Genomic DNA, 16,739 nt, shown 5'->3' with positions numbered 1-16,739 from the left:
GTCGTGTCCTTCAGGGCCCGTTTCACAGCTGATGCGGCGAGTACCGCTGGGCAGGTGATGGCTGAGCAGCAGTGGACTTCATCCTCGGCGTGAGAGCAGGCCCCAGCTTCTGCAAGTGACCGGAGCTGATAACTCTGGCAGTCTAGCCGTAGCTAAGACAACGCATCTCGGTTAAGATAACCAAAGGACAAACGCTCTTTCGGCACTGCTGTGCACAACTGCCATTAGACTGAAACATTGCTGTACTGTGAGCAATTGCTTGTCTGTCTCTAAATAAATAGAAGAGGGCAAACTCTCAGCTGTCTGAGATGTAGTAATATGGGTGGATCTGCCCTGAGAAAAAGGTCAAGTTCAGGATTCCAGCAGCTTCAAAAACCCATAGAGCATGTGTAAGTAAGTCTAGTGGGCACACGTGCTAGATCAAAGCTAGCCAAAGTGATAGGGTGAGTGTATATGGGGGAGGGCTTCCTCTTTTCTTCTGTAAGTGAAATATGAGTTGAGTGCCTAATAAATAGGGCTGTTTCTCAACGTGTGCTATCAAATACTTTTTCTTAGTAGCACTGGACTCCTTCCTAGCTGGAAGGGCTGTGATCACTGACTTACCCCAAAGGCTAGTAGTCTTGAGCTTGAGAAAAAGCTATGTGAAGTCATTACTATGTTCCCTGGTCTTTCTAGTTTCATAAACAGGGCCTGGAGGAGTGGACAGAAAAATGCAATTTCTGCGGCATGGTCCTTGCCTACGGCTGGTAGGGACTTGAGGCAGGGCACCCTTTTAGTCTACGCTGCCAGGGATAAGTTGGGTTGAGAAAGATGACCTCTTACCATTTTATCTTTTTTGTAGCTTGTGGTTGAGTCTACTACCTTGTATAGCTTTACTCTGTCACAGCTGATTGAACTTGGTCAGTTATTACAGGCAGTAATAGAGGGAGAATAGGCCTCATTGACCCCCTGCACATGTTCTCTGCAATAGGAGTTCTTTCACTGGACACCATGGAGTGCATATGCTCTCATGGCAGGGAAGGCTTCAGCTGAGGGCTGCTGCCTTGGTCGCTGAAATTCTTCAGACAAGATTAAAACCCTGTGCAGATTTTTTGGTATTGAAAGTCTAAGTTCTCAGCGTAGTCTAACTTTACTTAAAAAAGCAAAATTAACTGAGATCTAAAGCTACTATGGAGAATACTTCTTTAGTTCTGATGCTTCTAAATTGTCATGTCCAGTAGCTATTCTTATGTTTCAGGATGTGTCCATAGGGCAGGTAGAATAAACTAAAACAATTGTAGCATATGTTTGGCCTCTCTGTGAGGACGAACTAGAGGTTGCCAACTTGTGTTGCATTACACTGCCCTTATCAGGACCCTAGCTGTCCACTTAGCAGAAAGATGCAATTCTACCTTGCTGCGAAGTATTTGTGCCTTAAGTTCCTGATGACTTTTCTTTCCATGAGACCGAGCATTTGGAATTGATGGATTCAGGGAAGATGATACAAAAGGGACTTAGCCATGGTATGGCCTCGGGAATGAGACCTAATTTGCTGGGATTAAAAAATAATTTTTTTTTAAATCCCCAGCTGAAGTTCTTCAGCAGAAAGGAAAGCAGAAGAACAGGTTTTGAGACAGGTTACTCTTAGCCCATGTGCTGTTTGGGGTAGAAGATTCTGCATTCCTGTTGTAATGAAGACCTAGAAGTGACTTGAACAAACATACACTGTGATAGTACTGTGACCTTCCTCTATTCTTCCTCCCAGTCCGACTACTATATAAACATTGCTTCCTCCACCCTCCTTACTTGCATGTGTGCATGCCTGTATACAGGACTATCTCTTATAATACATGATCATTCCCTTTCCAGTTGTGCACTAATGTACACAGTGCATCCATGCTGTATACATTTATAGCTATCACGAACTGTAAAATTGAGTTTTATGTCTCTGTATGCTGGAAGGCTACAGAGCAGGTAATACAAGTCATGCAGAATTATGTTCACTGTCTAAACTTGTGTCAGGTAACTGCTTCTCAGCAGAACACAGACCATGTTGCTAATATGCAAATTTCGGCATGGGAGAAGAGTTTGAACTTGAATTGCTGTAGTATTGTATTTCTAAAAGGTAGGCCTTGTACTATAAGCTGCTTGTTGGAGCATGGCAGACAACAGCCACCAGCTAGCCTCTGTGGTTTGACAACTGCTTGTGGTCACAGAAAGTAGCAGCTGACACTTGCAGTTTCCTCCAGCAGTGCTAGTAATGGCAGCAGAACAAACCTGAGAAGATGGATTGAGTTACCTGTGTCATATCTGGAAAGCTATGTCTTCAACTAGCACCAACATTAAAATGTTAAGTGGTACGGAAATGGATGGCTTAACTGCTGCCAAGTTCTGGTAAAAGCTATTGGACAGCTTCATGTTATGGCTGGAGATCATGCTAAGCCAGAAACATTGTCAGAGAGGACACTGAGATTCAAGTTTGTGTTGAAGCAGTTAGACTTGTACCATTGTCATGGTGTTTACAAACTTGGTCCAAGAGTAATTCTATCTTTATTGCTTTGTCTGAATCTCAAAGCTTCACTTTTTTTGGAAAGACTGAGCTTGCTAGCAGACTCTTGAACTGATGTCTGATAACTAATATTTTGCAAAAAGTACCTGTGTGTAATACTGCAGAGTCCCCCCCCAAAGCTTTTTATTGGCAAGCTTCCTACTCGTATTGCAGCTGAAGCATGTCTGTTGCTTGGAAAGCAACAAGTGGAACAACCTCATGCTTTAGTTCTTGCATTGTGGTACTCAACTTCTGGTGGAAGTTGGAAAGCCTAATGGTAAGCTCAAAAGTTTTGGGTAGACGACTTAGCAGTATACTACTGGATAAGCAAGTCAATTGTATTTCAGTACTTAGGAAAGTTTTTCATAGTGTGTGTCTCTGTGCAGGCTAGCAGGATGGCTGTGCATTGTGGTAAACGCATGGTACTTTCACAAGCAGTTGACCTCTCTGAGTGCTGCAGGTAGAACCTACAGAGCACTTCCATTGGGCAGCTTACTTCACAGATAGTCAGTTGGCCAAAGTCTTGACTTTCTGAGCCTGAACTTGCATTAAATAACATTCTGTTCTCAGCAAACTGGACCAGGTGATGAGAGAGCTTTCCACGGTAGCAACCAGTATAAGGCACACAATGTGGCGGTATGCCACTACAGTGCAGCTTGGCAATGAAAGTCAAATGTCTTGTTCAGTAATGTTAAGTGATGGAAAATGCCATCCTGCAGTGCTAAGAGAGCAAACTTGAGTGGGTCATGTTCTTGACAGGGTACTTGAGAATTTGCTTTCCATCAGCAGCATTAGGCAGCGAGTTTGTACCATTCGAAGGTGTCCTTTGTGTGAAAGCTTAGGGTGGGCTACAAGGAGAACAATGCAGTAGGGTATAAAGCTCCAAGTGCTTTTTCTGGTGAAATAAAACTTGATAAAGTAGTCATCTCATCTAAAGGTGTCTAGATGATCACAGTATGGTGGCTGCGCAGTGGTTAAAACTAACATAATCAACTAGTCTGTCTGCTAAAGTAACACAACAAACTATTTCATTGCCCTTACCTCTTGAGGAAAAGTGTGAACCAACAGTTAAGTTCTCTGTGTAAATACCCTTGCATGCCGTATGCTGTTTCTCATCAGTCTTTACTAGCTGTTCACTCCCTTCTACTTGTTACACCTTTTCAGGGTGGGCTTGTGCATGTCAACACTCTTCAGCAAGAGCATGTGAATACCTGTTACTATTTATGGGCTGTAAGCCGGTCCTCTCTCTGAATTCCAGGAAGCAAATGCAGAACAAATGACAGTTGTCATGTTATCCTACAGCATGTTTGCAGTCCTCAGTCCAGTTCCACGTATCATTTGACTTCTACTGTAGTTGAGACAAATAGTTTTCCTGGTAAGTGGGTCAACAGGAACATCTTTGCTCAAACAGATTCTGTGCAGCAGCTTCAGCTTCTAAATCCTTTAAGGAGACAAGGCTTAACCTTTACAAGCTAACTCCGATCCCAGCAACTGGTGACATACTTCAGAGCCGTACACCCACTATAAAAGCAGTGCCATAGGGCATAAGCACATTGGTTAGAATACTGTCAACAAAGCGTATAGATATCCAGGAATTTGCTACATTTGGAAAAATATCCCTTTGTTAACACCATTTCATCTTTTATTTCTGTAAAAGTAAAAATGACTTCTGTGTTGCCCATTTTAGCGAGGTTTGTCACCTAGAGTAAAAGGTTAAATTATCTGTTTATGGTTAGTGAGAACTTGCAGAGAAGTCATTAATCTTCAAACTGACAGTTAGAACTAAAATAAAATACCTGTTACAGGAGCTACTAGTCCAATTAGTTAAAGAATTCTATTTGGTTTGATTGAAGTTAAACAAAAAGCCTTTGTCTATTTAATTCTGTTCTTCAATGTTGAATGGCCTGTTGCCTCTAATCAGTATGATTAAACTCAGCACTAAGGCACACCTTAGCTTCTCAAGGTTCCACAGCTCAGTGGCTTGTCTTGAGGTGTAGAAAGGTAATGCCTTGCTGCTGTGCTTCCAGATGTTGTGAAATGCATCATTTGGGTGGCACCAATGGTCTTAAAGGCAGCAGTCACCTTTCCTGTATCTTCTGCAGGAAGACTTCTGTAGACCTGCAGAGGTACTTGACTACGTAGGCCCGGCGTGGGGAAGGAAATGAACACACAGGTTGTGAAGTGCCTGCAGTGTTAAGAATAGTATTGGTCTCAAAGGATTGGGGAAGTATATCAAAGTACTGCTAAACTTGAGCTGCTTTTGAAAGTCTGTTCTCACCTTAACCCATTTTTGTCAATACCTAGCTTGGATACAATATTTGCGTTTCAGCATATTTATAGTAGCCTGACTTCTGTGATCAAATCAAGTCTGAGTAAGATGGTAAATGAACTGAAAGTATAACTTGCTCAGAAGGCACTTGTCTTATGCCATGGTTTTGCAAAGTGGCACTCTTGATCTGGTGAATGCATCTTTGAAATGTTCTGTCCTTGAACGGTACCAAATTTCCTGTCCTTCATGTGTTTGGCAGGGTTTGAAGTTGCAGACTCTTCTCCCGCTGTGAGAAGAATCAAATCTGCTGGTACATGTAGTTGACTTCAGCATTGTTCAGTTTTATAGTCAGTGAAGCTTGTGGTGGAGTAATGACTAAACACTGACTCAGTGTGGATGTGTTTAGGAATGCATAATCAGCACTAATTCTCTGTTTCTCTACTACTGCAAATCTTGCATCACACTGCAAGTCTGCTCAAACTAGTTAATTACTCTCTTAATACCCTGTTCTAGACACTGCTGCCAGTTAGATATTTTTAGATTCCTCTTCAAAGAATAAAAATGCACTGGTTCAGGTGACTTCATTTTTCTGTTCTACAATCTAGGTGCTGCACCTTTACAAACATTAACTGTTCCCTCAAGCAAAAATTCAGAAAAGGATAGCTGGAAGGCTAAGAACTCCCCAGCACATTGACTAGGGAGACATAGAAGTGGAATGGCTTGGATGAAAAACTTCTGAAGCAGGGAGAGTGGGTTTACAAGTCTGTTTGCTCTGAGCAGCTGATTTTTCTGTAGAGGTTTTTGATTAAACTAGGTTCAAGAGTCTAGTCCAAAGGTAGTGAACTAGTTTGGTGTTGACATCTGTTACTGTGTAAGTAAAATAACCAAGTCTCTGAATAGTGCTTCTTATTAGTATATTAGTTTGACTGGTGACTTGGACTCTTTTTATTTCTGCACATACAATGTGGGCCTTGATTGTAATGTATTAAGAGTGCACTCCAGTACAGTGCTGAACAGACCAAATCAAACAGAACAATGACTAATCTTTGTAGGACAGATGGCTGTGATCCAGGTAGGCATGTGATACCAGAGTATTTTGATACTTCTTTATTTTTAGAAGGCTTGCTAAAAAAGTGTCAACTTGAACTTTAGAGCAGTCAGGTCTCTACTGTTTTTCATCTGGGGAAATAATGCAGTGTAGATTTATGAGCTTCTAACTGTAGGGGAAGTATTTTCTTTAAAGCTTTTTCACTTGGTAATGCAATGCCAGTTGCACTACTGGAGGTTGTTTTAGCAAGTACGTAATGTGAATGCCCTATGGAGCTATAGCACTGAGTGAAGGGTCTGAAGTTGCTGGTGGTGCTGTAACTTTTTTGATGTGAGAAGGATGGAGAAACCCTAACCTTCTGATCAAGCTATAAAAACCAAATATTTTACCAGCTGAAGACAGATCCAGGAACGTATTCCTTCTGTGGCTATTTCTTGACAATCCAGCTCAAAACTTTTGTCGTGGGAGGATCTTCTGGGGCACACGATGGTATAGTTTGTGTTGGCCACGAAGCCAATCTTGAAAGTATAGCTGTAACCTAGTGTAAAATCCAGAAGAAAATGAAGCTATATCTTAAGTGGTTTAAAGCCACCTCTATATCTGGAAATAGTCTCTGAAGCTTTATTTCTACGGGCCTAAGCTGCAGCACACCGTAGATGTTAAGATGTGCTACAAATTAATGAGCAGGAGCATCAGCCTTTCTGTAGCTGTTAGGTGGCTACTTAAGAAAGTGAATGTTACTGTGCCAATAAAACTGGAAATAGGAAGGGAATTTTTTGCTACTTAGTATACATATTCTATACTTGTTACTTATCTCTTGTTTCTTGCAAGTTTGTGAAGTGTAGGGATACTGGACTGTCCCTAGCTTGCAAAGCACGTTAAAACTTTTGTTCCTGATAAAAACTTATCAATTGCAGCAATTCACTGCAATTTTGTAAGCCCCATTTGACCGTAGCTGGTAGATGTCAGCTAATGATGCTAAAGCATCAGCTTAACATGATCCCTCTTCAGTCATTCTCAATGAGAAATGAATGGTAACCTTACAGTAGGCCAAACCAGAGCATATGGCAGTTATACCTTGCAATTGTGTAAAAGTAACAATCCCTTCTCTTTAAAAGGAATATTTGGTATTTCAAAGGAGGCTTTGGCTTGCTAACCCTGAAATAATTATCTAGAGTTACTAATTCTGTCTGGGTGTTGAGGATGCAACCCAGAGAATAAAGAATCACTAAACAATCTGTTTTTCTAGACTTAACCTGCTTTGAGCCTTTTGACCATGGCACACTGTAATTCAGCTGTTCATGATGTCAGTGAACTTGATCAGGATCAGGTGATGATAAATGCTGCTTGGCAAAAACCCAGACACCCCTACACTATTTTCATAGAGCAGCTCTAGGCTCAAGGCATTGGACTTGGCAAAGGTTAACTCTTGTCTAAAGACTGATAGTCTTTGTGGTTGTGTTGCTATTAGGATTTTACTGCCTTAGTCTTTACGATGGAAAACGTCCTAGCTCCGTGTCTCAGTACTGTGGAGTGGGAAGTTCTATAGTTCTTGGTATAGCTTAAGTCAGCATTGTTTAAAACTTGGGTGGATACATATGGTCAGATTTTTCAGTGTTCTATTAACCTCAGATTTTTTTCCATGTAACGTACCTTCAGTAGTCCTGGGCACCAAGTGGATGAAAGGGGAGGTAGAACTCTGCTTTGATCAAAAGGACTGAAGCTTAGAAAAATAACAACCTCTTATCTGACCTTTTGCAGTGGGGAAAGGAGTTTTCCTTCAGTAAACGACATAGCAAAAATCTAAACTCCTAGCAACTGAAGTTTAGAGCATGTTTGCCTTCTTTCTTGCTTTTTATAATTGTAGGAAATGGGGAGGTAGCTGCTTATGTCAAGCCGGGAAGGAAACAAACCACTGGCAAGGTTTCTGCAATAACAGTGGACTGCTAGAGCCAGTTTCTTGTACTAAAGGACAGCAGGCTCTTGCGTTAAGAAAACCATAATACTTTTTTATCCACCCTGAATGCTACTTACTGTAATACCCCAGAGCTCCCATTGTCTGACTGTAAATGTAGCCAAAGGGTGTAGTCTCTTGACAAAGATTACAGCTTGTATGAAGAGATAGTAAGAAGCTTGAATTTAGCTTCTAAGAGTCAAGGCCACAAACTTCTATCAAAAGTGAGCTGAGTGCTTTTTCTCACTATATTTTAATGGAAATAGTTGTATCAAGGCTACCATAACCTACTTGAAAAGACAACATCAAAGTAGGTGCTATGGCAACAGTGCAGTTTTATTCCCAGTCTGTTAGGAGTGGGAGACATGGGCAATGCAGTGCAGCTGATGAGTGTTACATTGGCAGATGAGGGAATGAATCAAACTTACCTCAAACTATCCTGGACAACTACAGCTGTGGAGTTTCTGCAGTTGTAGGGGTGGACTGGGCTGCAGTGACATTCAGAGTCAATCTTGTAGAGTGTCAGCATGCTCTTTGAAGGAACCCAAATGCTATTTGCATTCAGTTCATGTCTGGAAACAAATTCGTAGGAGCCAATCTGGTTATTTGCAGGACTTTTTCCACTCACTGGATAAATTAATCTAGTCTAGATAACAGAGCACTTAAAATTACTTTGAATTATAAACTAATGTATTTTTAAAAAAGTATCCTCCTGCATTTAAGGTAACTTGTATACCAGAATGGCTGCGTTGGAGAGTTGTGTATCTGAAGCTGAATGGACGGTATTGACTAGTACTCAAACTACTTGCATTCTGCCTGTGAAAGTCTCCTCACTTGTATACATAAACAATTTTCAGACTTCTAACTGGGCATAGCTCAGGGATTGACCATAGTACCAGCTAGAAGACTGTTATCTCGTTATCCAAGCTACTGTCTTAGGACTGTCATTTGCTTCTGAGGTGAATTGGGAACCTCCTGAGCTTGGAGTTGGACTTGTAGTTTGAATATGTTATAATAACATAAATGTAGTTGAAGAAACATGCTTTCTGTGAATACAGGTTTTGCCCTGAAATCTATTAGCAGGCAGCCACTGCTTCCCATTACCAGTTTGAACACTAGCCAAATGACTGTAGGAACTCATTTGGCATCTGAGTGGAAGAATGCAGGAGTGACTTAAGGATCTAGATTTGTCATCTGCTGTTTAACTATCTAATTTAACTTGGCACCAGTTCTGACAATGTTTATTCTGGTGTACTGGCTTGGCCATTAACTCACTCAGCAGAATACAGACTGTTAGTTTGACTGTAGTCAGAGAAAGCCTAATAGGTGTATACATAAAGTCTGATACAGAAATAGTGCTAGACAGAATCTGTCTTGTCTTAGTATCTTTCTATGCTTAGGATTTTGGGCTATGTGGGACTTCTGCAGAGCTGGTTTATTGGTCCTTCTGGAAAAATGCTTTATCTGCAATTCTGACTAGTGACTTTTGGTTGTCTAATGTCTTAGGTAATTCATAATCCTTTCAGGTTGAGGACTTGCATTCAAACTGCTAGGAGGCATGACTTCAGACTAGGAAGTTGTTGAAAATGCTTTTCATAAAAATGAGACTTATTATTACACTGTAGAAGAAACAATTGCTGCAGTAATTATGCTGGATTTATCAGAGGAATGAGCTGTGCTCCAGGGGCTGTGCCAAACTGGGTCATGAGTTTCATGACAGTAGACTTAGCAGGTCGGCAGGCTGGAAAACTGACGCTATAATGCTGAATGAGCATGGGGAGAAATGTTTGTAAAAGTGAAACTAGCCTGACTTCAAGTTTTGTGCCTTAGTCTCATCTCTATTCTAGCAGGCAAACAAAGCACTAACAGTGTTCAGAATAGCTACTGGCACCTCAGTGACTAAACAAGGATAACTCTCAACATAAACTGTGAAGCTGAGAATAACTTTGATATGCCGTATGGTTTTGAAGTGACACTTCAATAGAAATTGAAAGTTTCTGTTGACACCTTAGAGTTGTCTCCTTCTACCAAATTCTTGCCCAGTGATAGCCTGTGCTTCAGCAGCTGACTGGCTTGCTCATTGAAAACCATCTATCCGTGGTAGATGGAGGCAGCAGGACATGCAGAAACCTTTCCTACTGAAGGAAAAAGTGGCCTGCTCAAACAGAGTAATCCTTAATGAGAAAGGCACATACAGTAACTTCAGGTGTGAATATATCCTGAGTTAAAAATAGGGACCTAAGATGTAAATAGGTTAAGCAGTATAAAACAGGACTTTCAAATTGCTTTTTTAAATAGACCCTTTCTAACAGCTCCATGTCTGAAGAACGCTGCTCTATCAGTGCTAGTTTCTGGAGGAAGGAGAATTGCTGCAGTTTCTGGGTTTTAAGGAACATGAGGTTTAGAAGCTGATCTCAACAGATAGCTCTAATTCATATCCAGACCAAAGGACAGGGGACATACTTCCCTTTAGCATGTAGTTGTCAAGTTGTAAGCCACTTAATTTAATGGCACCTTTCTAGCATACACTTCAGTTTGAAAGTTTCCAGTGCTTAAATTGGAGAAGGTTTTTCAACTTGAAGGGAAAACAAGTAGTCTAACTGTCCTTTTCTCCAACTTGTTAGCTGGGCTAGCATGTCAAAAATTCAAAAGGGAATGTAGAAGGTAAAATGAGCTCAATTGGCACTTCTACCCCCACATTGTACCTGTAAGCCTGATATGTTGTTTAGAGATTAACTTTATAGACTTCATGCCCAGAAGCATGAAAAGAGTTCCTGAAGACCTGGGAACTCATTGTTTTTTAGCTGCTTTTATTCAGTTCTAATCCCTCTTGTAAGTAACTTGAGACAAGAATGGAATATTTTCTGCAGGTGAGAGCCTAGATGTTAAATATTGTAAAGGACTTTCTACCCGAGACACTGAAGGTTGAACTTGGTTAAAAATCCAATAGCTGAAATCAGAGAAAAATAATCCAGTACTTCACTTCTGGGAATCTCCTTCATGCACTCTGGGGAACCTAGCTTTATTCACTCTTGTGTAGAGTATTCTTATCCTCAAGATGAGTGTTTATTTATAAAGCTTGACTTCTGGCATAATAGTCTTAGTGCAATTTTAATATTAGTCACTGGTACAATCAACAATGTTTTACCTGGGAAGGAGAGCTTGAATACTTTTAAACATTTAGCAATAAGATTTTATAACAAAATACAGTTCTGTACTTTATCATCTGTAACTCATGGACTAAATAGCATAATGTGAAAGTACACAACTAACTTCTCAAGTACTTTTGAACTATGACAGCCGAAAACTTGTTATTGGCTGGCAGTAATACAATGGCCTGTAGTCATAGGCCTGCCTAGTGCAGGAAAGTATCTCTGCAATTAAACCTGTTTTGAGCAGCCAAAAGTATCACTCAATGATAGCTTAAGCATAACAGCCTACAAATGATATCGTACAGGAATATCCACTCAAAATGGGACCAGAAGCTGAGTGAGATGGCTTACAACTTAAAATAAAACAGCAAAAAACAGAAGGCACTGCTGAGAATGACTACTGTGCTTCTGCCAACAGGAAAACTGTGGATAACTGTAGTCCCATGTGAACATCAGCTTCCTACAGTATTCCTCGAGAGTCTTCTTTCAAGGTGTATAAGACAGCAAATATGCAGTCTGACAACAGTAAACTTTATTCTGTTAGTGCTGGTTATGTATGGCAATTAAAGACTCTTGGTCTTGCTTTTAGTAGGTCATAGCTCCTGCAAACATTTTTGTAACACTCTAGCCAGTTTGCCATCTCAACAACATTTAAGCTTCAGATTGTGATCTTGGAGCTTTCCATTTTGGGGATGTCATTAGGAGAGTGCTTTCCCGATGTCTACTCTTAAAATAACATGCAAGTTGGATTACAACGATGGGATAACCCTACACCCCAAGAATGAATAGAAGTAATATAGGCTGTTATACAAGTTAGTGTAAGGACACCTCCCAAAATGCTCATATATTTAACATGATCTTGTGTGGCATTATAGCCTGGCTCCCATTTGATGTCTCTTTCAAGGGGGTTAGAGTTGGGTACTGACTCCTAGTCTTGTTTAGGAAAGTTCTGCCTCATCAAGCTCTGCTTGGTTTAACTTTGTAGCAAAACAGTCTCATCTCATCATCAGTGAATGTTGTGTTGCATCTCAGCCTTGTTGGTTTCTTTGGAGCTATCCAAAATTGGCAGCTTGTACTAGGAAATCTTCAGCTTCATCTGTCCTGAATCGTTTCACTGTAGGACTTACTGGTTTTGCTTTTAAAGATGTTGGAGGCCATGTTGTATCAGGTAGCAGAAAAGTACAGGAAGCTTGGTTAATGTCCTATGCTGGTACCTGAAACACTCCCTTGAATGCAATAAGAGGAGCCTGTGTGGATTAAGAAGGCTTTTTCTTACCCCCCCGCCCTGATTTTGTATGTATGTTGGCATTGGGAATCCAGCTCCTGCGACAGTAAGAATAGAAGATGCTTGTGCAACCTTAAAAACATCTCCTCAAGTGACCAGCAAATCTGCTATTCTGCTAGGTGATATGGTGGCAAAATACCAGTGATTAGGATGCCATATAAATGAGGCCCACAGTTAAGCAGTTTGAGGCACAGCTTACTCATGTAGCTTACGGAAATACAGATAAAGCTCTATCTTGAGTGTTTCTCAATGCTGCTTGTTGTTGCTGAAGTGGAACTAATTTGTAACTTAACAGCTTGTTTCTTGCTTCTGCTTATCAAAACTTCTAATTTGTCTAATCAATAGCTTATGTTCTTGTTTTCAGACAAATCTACCTATCTTCAAATTGAAAGAATCTACAGTCAGAAGAAGATACAGTGACTTTGAATGGCTAAGGAATGAACTAGAAAGAGAAAGCAAGGTGGGTAAAATGAAAGGTAAATACAAGTCTTCATAGACATATAAGGAGTAGTGATGCTGAAATGTTATCATTACGTTATAAAGCATATATATCATACAGAGCAGATACTGTGGTTGAAAACATCCAGAACTAAAACACTGTCTTTCAGCAAACCTCAGTTGTACAATGCTGGAGGCTGTTTAATGGGTTTGAGTTAATTCAGAGTTAAACTACTTGACTTCAACTTACCTCTATGGCAGATACTGTTATTCTCTGGTCATGTTTTATTACTTCACTAGGGATGTGATTGATGAGTTGGGTCCTCTAGGAAGAAGAGGTGGCACAGGAGATGTATAAACTTACTTACAGGCTGCACTTAAGGATACTTTTTTAAATCTTTCAGGTTGTGGTACCACCTCTACCAGGAAAAGCTCTTCTCCGTCAGCTCCCTTTCCGAGGAGATGATGGCATATTTGATGATTCCTTTATAGAGGAAAGGAAGCAGGCTCTTGAACAATTCATAAACAAGTAAGTGTTGGGTCTAGTTATCTGGAGACAAACCCAGAATTTGGCTCCAGAAAATGGAATTAAAGCTGCTAATCCTCTAACTATGGTAGTTGCACTAGGTTCAGAATAATAACTTTGACATAATCTTGCAGTAGGACATACTAAGATTGCTCATCCAGTATTTAGTTTGGATATCTTAATGCGTACCTGAACAGCTGAAATTAATGTTAGTGTTGTTGTTAATTTATGCAAATGACTACTAAATTACAGCATTCAAAATAGTTCTACTTTTTCATTTCTGAAAAGGTATCCTGCATTGGATGAACAATGGAGCTTACAATGGGCTTACAGCAGTTTACTTTGATTGCAGATGTGAGGTATTATCAGCTTGTGTAATGATGCATATTTTCTCTAATCATCATGAGAATCTTTCTGAAATGTAAAAACACTACCTGAGGTATGCACATATATAGTTTGAAATAGACACTTTGGGTTTTGTCACTGCCTTTCAAAGGGTGAGCAGAAATTATAGTAACAAAGTCTTATTCTTTTTCTACCATCTGACACTAGTAACTGCTCTCCATATAGTCACCTGAAGAGCTGCTTTAATCTCTCTAACAATGTGGATCCAAACAGTGGGTAAGAAGGAATACTGTCAGTTAACCAGTTCTTCTGGTCTGTAGAGCCAACACTGTTCAGACCAACTGGATTTGGGACTGCTCCCTTTAAAAGTTCAAGCTTGTCAGTTCCACTAGCATTTTAATCTTGTTCAATAGTAATGCTGTTTAACAGGGACAGGGGATGTCTGTGAGTTAGATGAAGCCAGAACTTCATCTGCTCATCAGTTATTGTTAGTCAGTTCAGGCATGTGGCTTGGAGTTGCAAGTAACTAGTTCACTAAAACTGTCTTGTGCAAGTAAGCTAAGTGTGACTGTATGAAATCTCTTAAGTTTTTCTTTAGAGTTGCTTGTTAGCTCAATTTAGCAGTATTGCTGATGGTTCTGAGCAGGTGAAATGCTTCAGAATGCTTTTTCCTCTGTTCAAAGGCAAGTGGAATGAATTTCCAAGGCATCTGATTTACTCTACATGAAGGCAGATGTGCTTATAGTAAGATGGAATGTGTTTTTGTTCTTTTAAGGCTATATAATCAAGGCAGTCAAGAGTGTAAAGTACAACTTTTATCCATGCAGGCTTGGAACTCTACATTAAATGTGGAAGAAGTGCACTTACTGAAAGTTTTGTATGCTGAGTCTAGCAATATGTGGGGGAAGAGGGCTGTCTGTGTTCTGAAGCAGCTGACAGTGCAACAGTCATCTTAACTGGAACCCCTGAAAAACTCAATATAGCAGACAGAAATGGAGTGGCCAGTTTACTGGTATCACTTGTTCAGTCCTACAGCAAGTAATACATTGATCTTGTGGAAATGTAGAACTTCTTGGTCAATTTTTCCTCCTTTGAAACATAAAAGCAGGCTGTTAATGTAGATATTGATGTAGTGGCAGACTTGAGTACAGCTGGAATAAGATTCTTCAGACAAAACTCCTAGCTATTCAACCTCATCAATTTATTCTAATGGCATGACCAACTCATCAAGCAAATATTACTAATTAAAGTTTTGAACCATGTAGAAGCTTTAAGACTTCTACCAAGTACTCTGGGTACTAGTGAAATTAGTCCTGAAGTTAATTTGCATAGTACAGTCACATTACTGCATTCTCAAAGCTGGTTTTTGCTGCTAGAAATAGAGAAGAATCCCTCAGATAGCTGATATCACTGTATCCAAAAAAGATCTTGATGCACCAATGCCAGTTCTTGATAACCAGGATGTTGTTGAGAAGCTTTGTCCCTCTAGATGGGAGGGGAGTTGAGGGACTAAATCACCGCAGTGCAGCTTATTTGAGTCAGCTTTCTTGGGCCAGCTTGCTCAGCCCACCGATGCTACCTACAATGACATTCACGGGGGTAGCTATGTTGCAACACACTTGTCTGCCTGAACCTGACTTTGGGATACACAGAGCAGCTGCTACTTCAAAAAAATTTCATGTAAGGTTCACCTTAGAGAAGAATACTGAGGAAAAGCCAATGCAGAGTGAGGTATTCATGTGAAACCAAGAGCTGAGTCTGAGAGATCAGATCTAGTCTTGCAATTCAGCCACCAATTTGCAAGCCTTCCTAAAGGGAGGAGGAATATGCTGCTGCCTTGTCATCTTCTCCTGTATATCTTTCTCTTGAAGTTCAAGGCCAGCAACTTCAGTCTGATGGGGGTAAGAAATTAGTTATTCCAGAGAGACTGCTGCCCATTTACTAGAACCTGGCAAGTTTGATAGGTTTTATGACTGCACTTGAGATAATCTATCAATGCTGAATAGGAGAGCTCAGCTTCCTCATTAAAGGACACTCTCAATGACAAGTGAGTAGTGACAAGTGAATCTGTCCTATGGTGAAATAAGCAGTAATAGAGACATTTGGAGAAGATGCACAAAAGTGCGTGTAAGTACTGATGCTGAGCCACTGGAGTTGACTATGCATTACACGTGTTCAACTAGATAACTTCCGTTTAGAGTAGAAATGTTCTGACACATATGGAGGCCATAAGGCTGACACAAGCTGTCCTAGGGAGGATGGGGGACTTTTTCTCTTAAAGGAAGAAGCCTGTCTTGACTGACCAAACTGGATGTAACTTTTTTCCAAACCAAACTGGTTTAGGTTTTCATATCCATAACTGATCAACTTCCAGGGATTCCGATTTTCTTGGATTTTTACCTACACAGAAGGCTGCATGTTACTTTAAGGGTTTAAATGCAATACCTTGTGGTTTTCTCCCAAGCTTGGGAGTATCTTCTAATTCAATTTCAGCTCCTTTTACTGTTAAAAGGATGGTGGCTCAGTCTATATGTGGAACAAACTAAATCTACAGTAGAGGTGCTGGTCTCTTTTAGAGCAGACAAGCTCTGTGTCTCATGTTTCATATCTAAAGATATCTGTAATTAACAGAATGGCCAGTACTCTCTGGCTGTGCATCGGTGCTGCTAGAGGACTACTGACCATGGTAGGTCACTGCTCTAAACAGTGTCAGAGCCTTCAGAAGACCTTCACACCCCCTGGTGGAGTAAGTCTTTAACTCTGCTTGGGCTAACCGCTATTGAATTAGACTGAGAACTGAGGGGTTAAGCTGCTTTTAGAAAGGTGTCCTGTGTCAAAGGCATCAAGACCTGTAAAAATCTGCTTGGCTTGCTTAAGTCCGGACTTCCTAATGCTAGGATGGGCACTTTGATAGTCCCCTCAATTGCAGGTGACAAGACGATGACACACATTGTCCTGGTTTTGGCTGGGATAGAGTTAATTTTCTTCCTAGTAGCTGGTGTAGTGCTGTGTTCTGGATTTAGGATGAGAATAATGTCGATAACACACCAATGTTTTAGTTGTTGCCGCGCAGTGCTTACACTAGTCAAGGACTTTTCAACTTCTCCTACTGCCCTGCCAGTGAGGAGGCTGGAGGTGCACAGGAAGCTGGGAGGGGGCACAGCCAGGACAGCTGACCCAAACTGGCCAAAGGGA

General features: G+C 40.7%; 2 protein-coding genes across 2 annotated transcripts in view; one reads left to right on the top strand and one right to left on the bottom strand.

The window, feature by feature from the left end:
• The window catches only part of LACE1 (lactation elevated 1), a 94,147-nt gene extending 82,039 nt beyond the window's left edge, over nt 1–12,108 (bottom strand). Inside the window, exons 1-2 of the mRNA XM_009326420.1 lie at nt 12,078–12,108; nt 6,234–6,382 (exon numbers count right to left, since the gene is read on the bottom strand). Of these exons, the coding sequence (XP_009324695.1) occupies nt 6,234–6,382; nt 12,078–12,108 (180 nt within the window). The remainder of the gene's footprint in view (nt 1–6,233; nt 6,383–12,077) is intronic.
• Nucleotides 12,107–16,739, top strand: part of SNX3 (sorting nexin 3) — an 11,830-nt gene continuing 7,197 nt past the window's right edge. The window contains exons 1-3 of the mRNA XM_009326419.1: nt 12,107–12,118; nt 12,600–12,695; nt 13,078–13,202. Of these exons, the coding sequence (XP_009324694.1) occupies nt 12,107–12,118; nt 12,600–12,695; nt 13,078–13,202 (233 nt within the window). The remainder of the gene's footprint in view (nt 12,119–12,599; nt 12,696–13,077; nt 13,203–16,739) is intronic.

The sequence above is a fragment of the Pygoscelis adeliae genome, unplaced genomic scaffold (assembly GCF_000699105.1).
Source record: "Pygoscelis adeliae isolate BGI_AS28 unplaced genomic scaffold, ASM69910v1 Scaffold206, whole genome shotgun sequence".
NCBI lineage: Eukaryota > Metazoa > Chordata > Aves > Sphenisciformes > Spheniscidae > Pygoscelis > Pygoscelis adeliae.
Note: the sequence above shows the minus strand (reverse complement) of the source record. Positions and strands in the feature narration are given on the sequence as shown.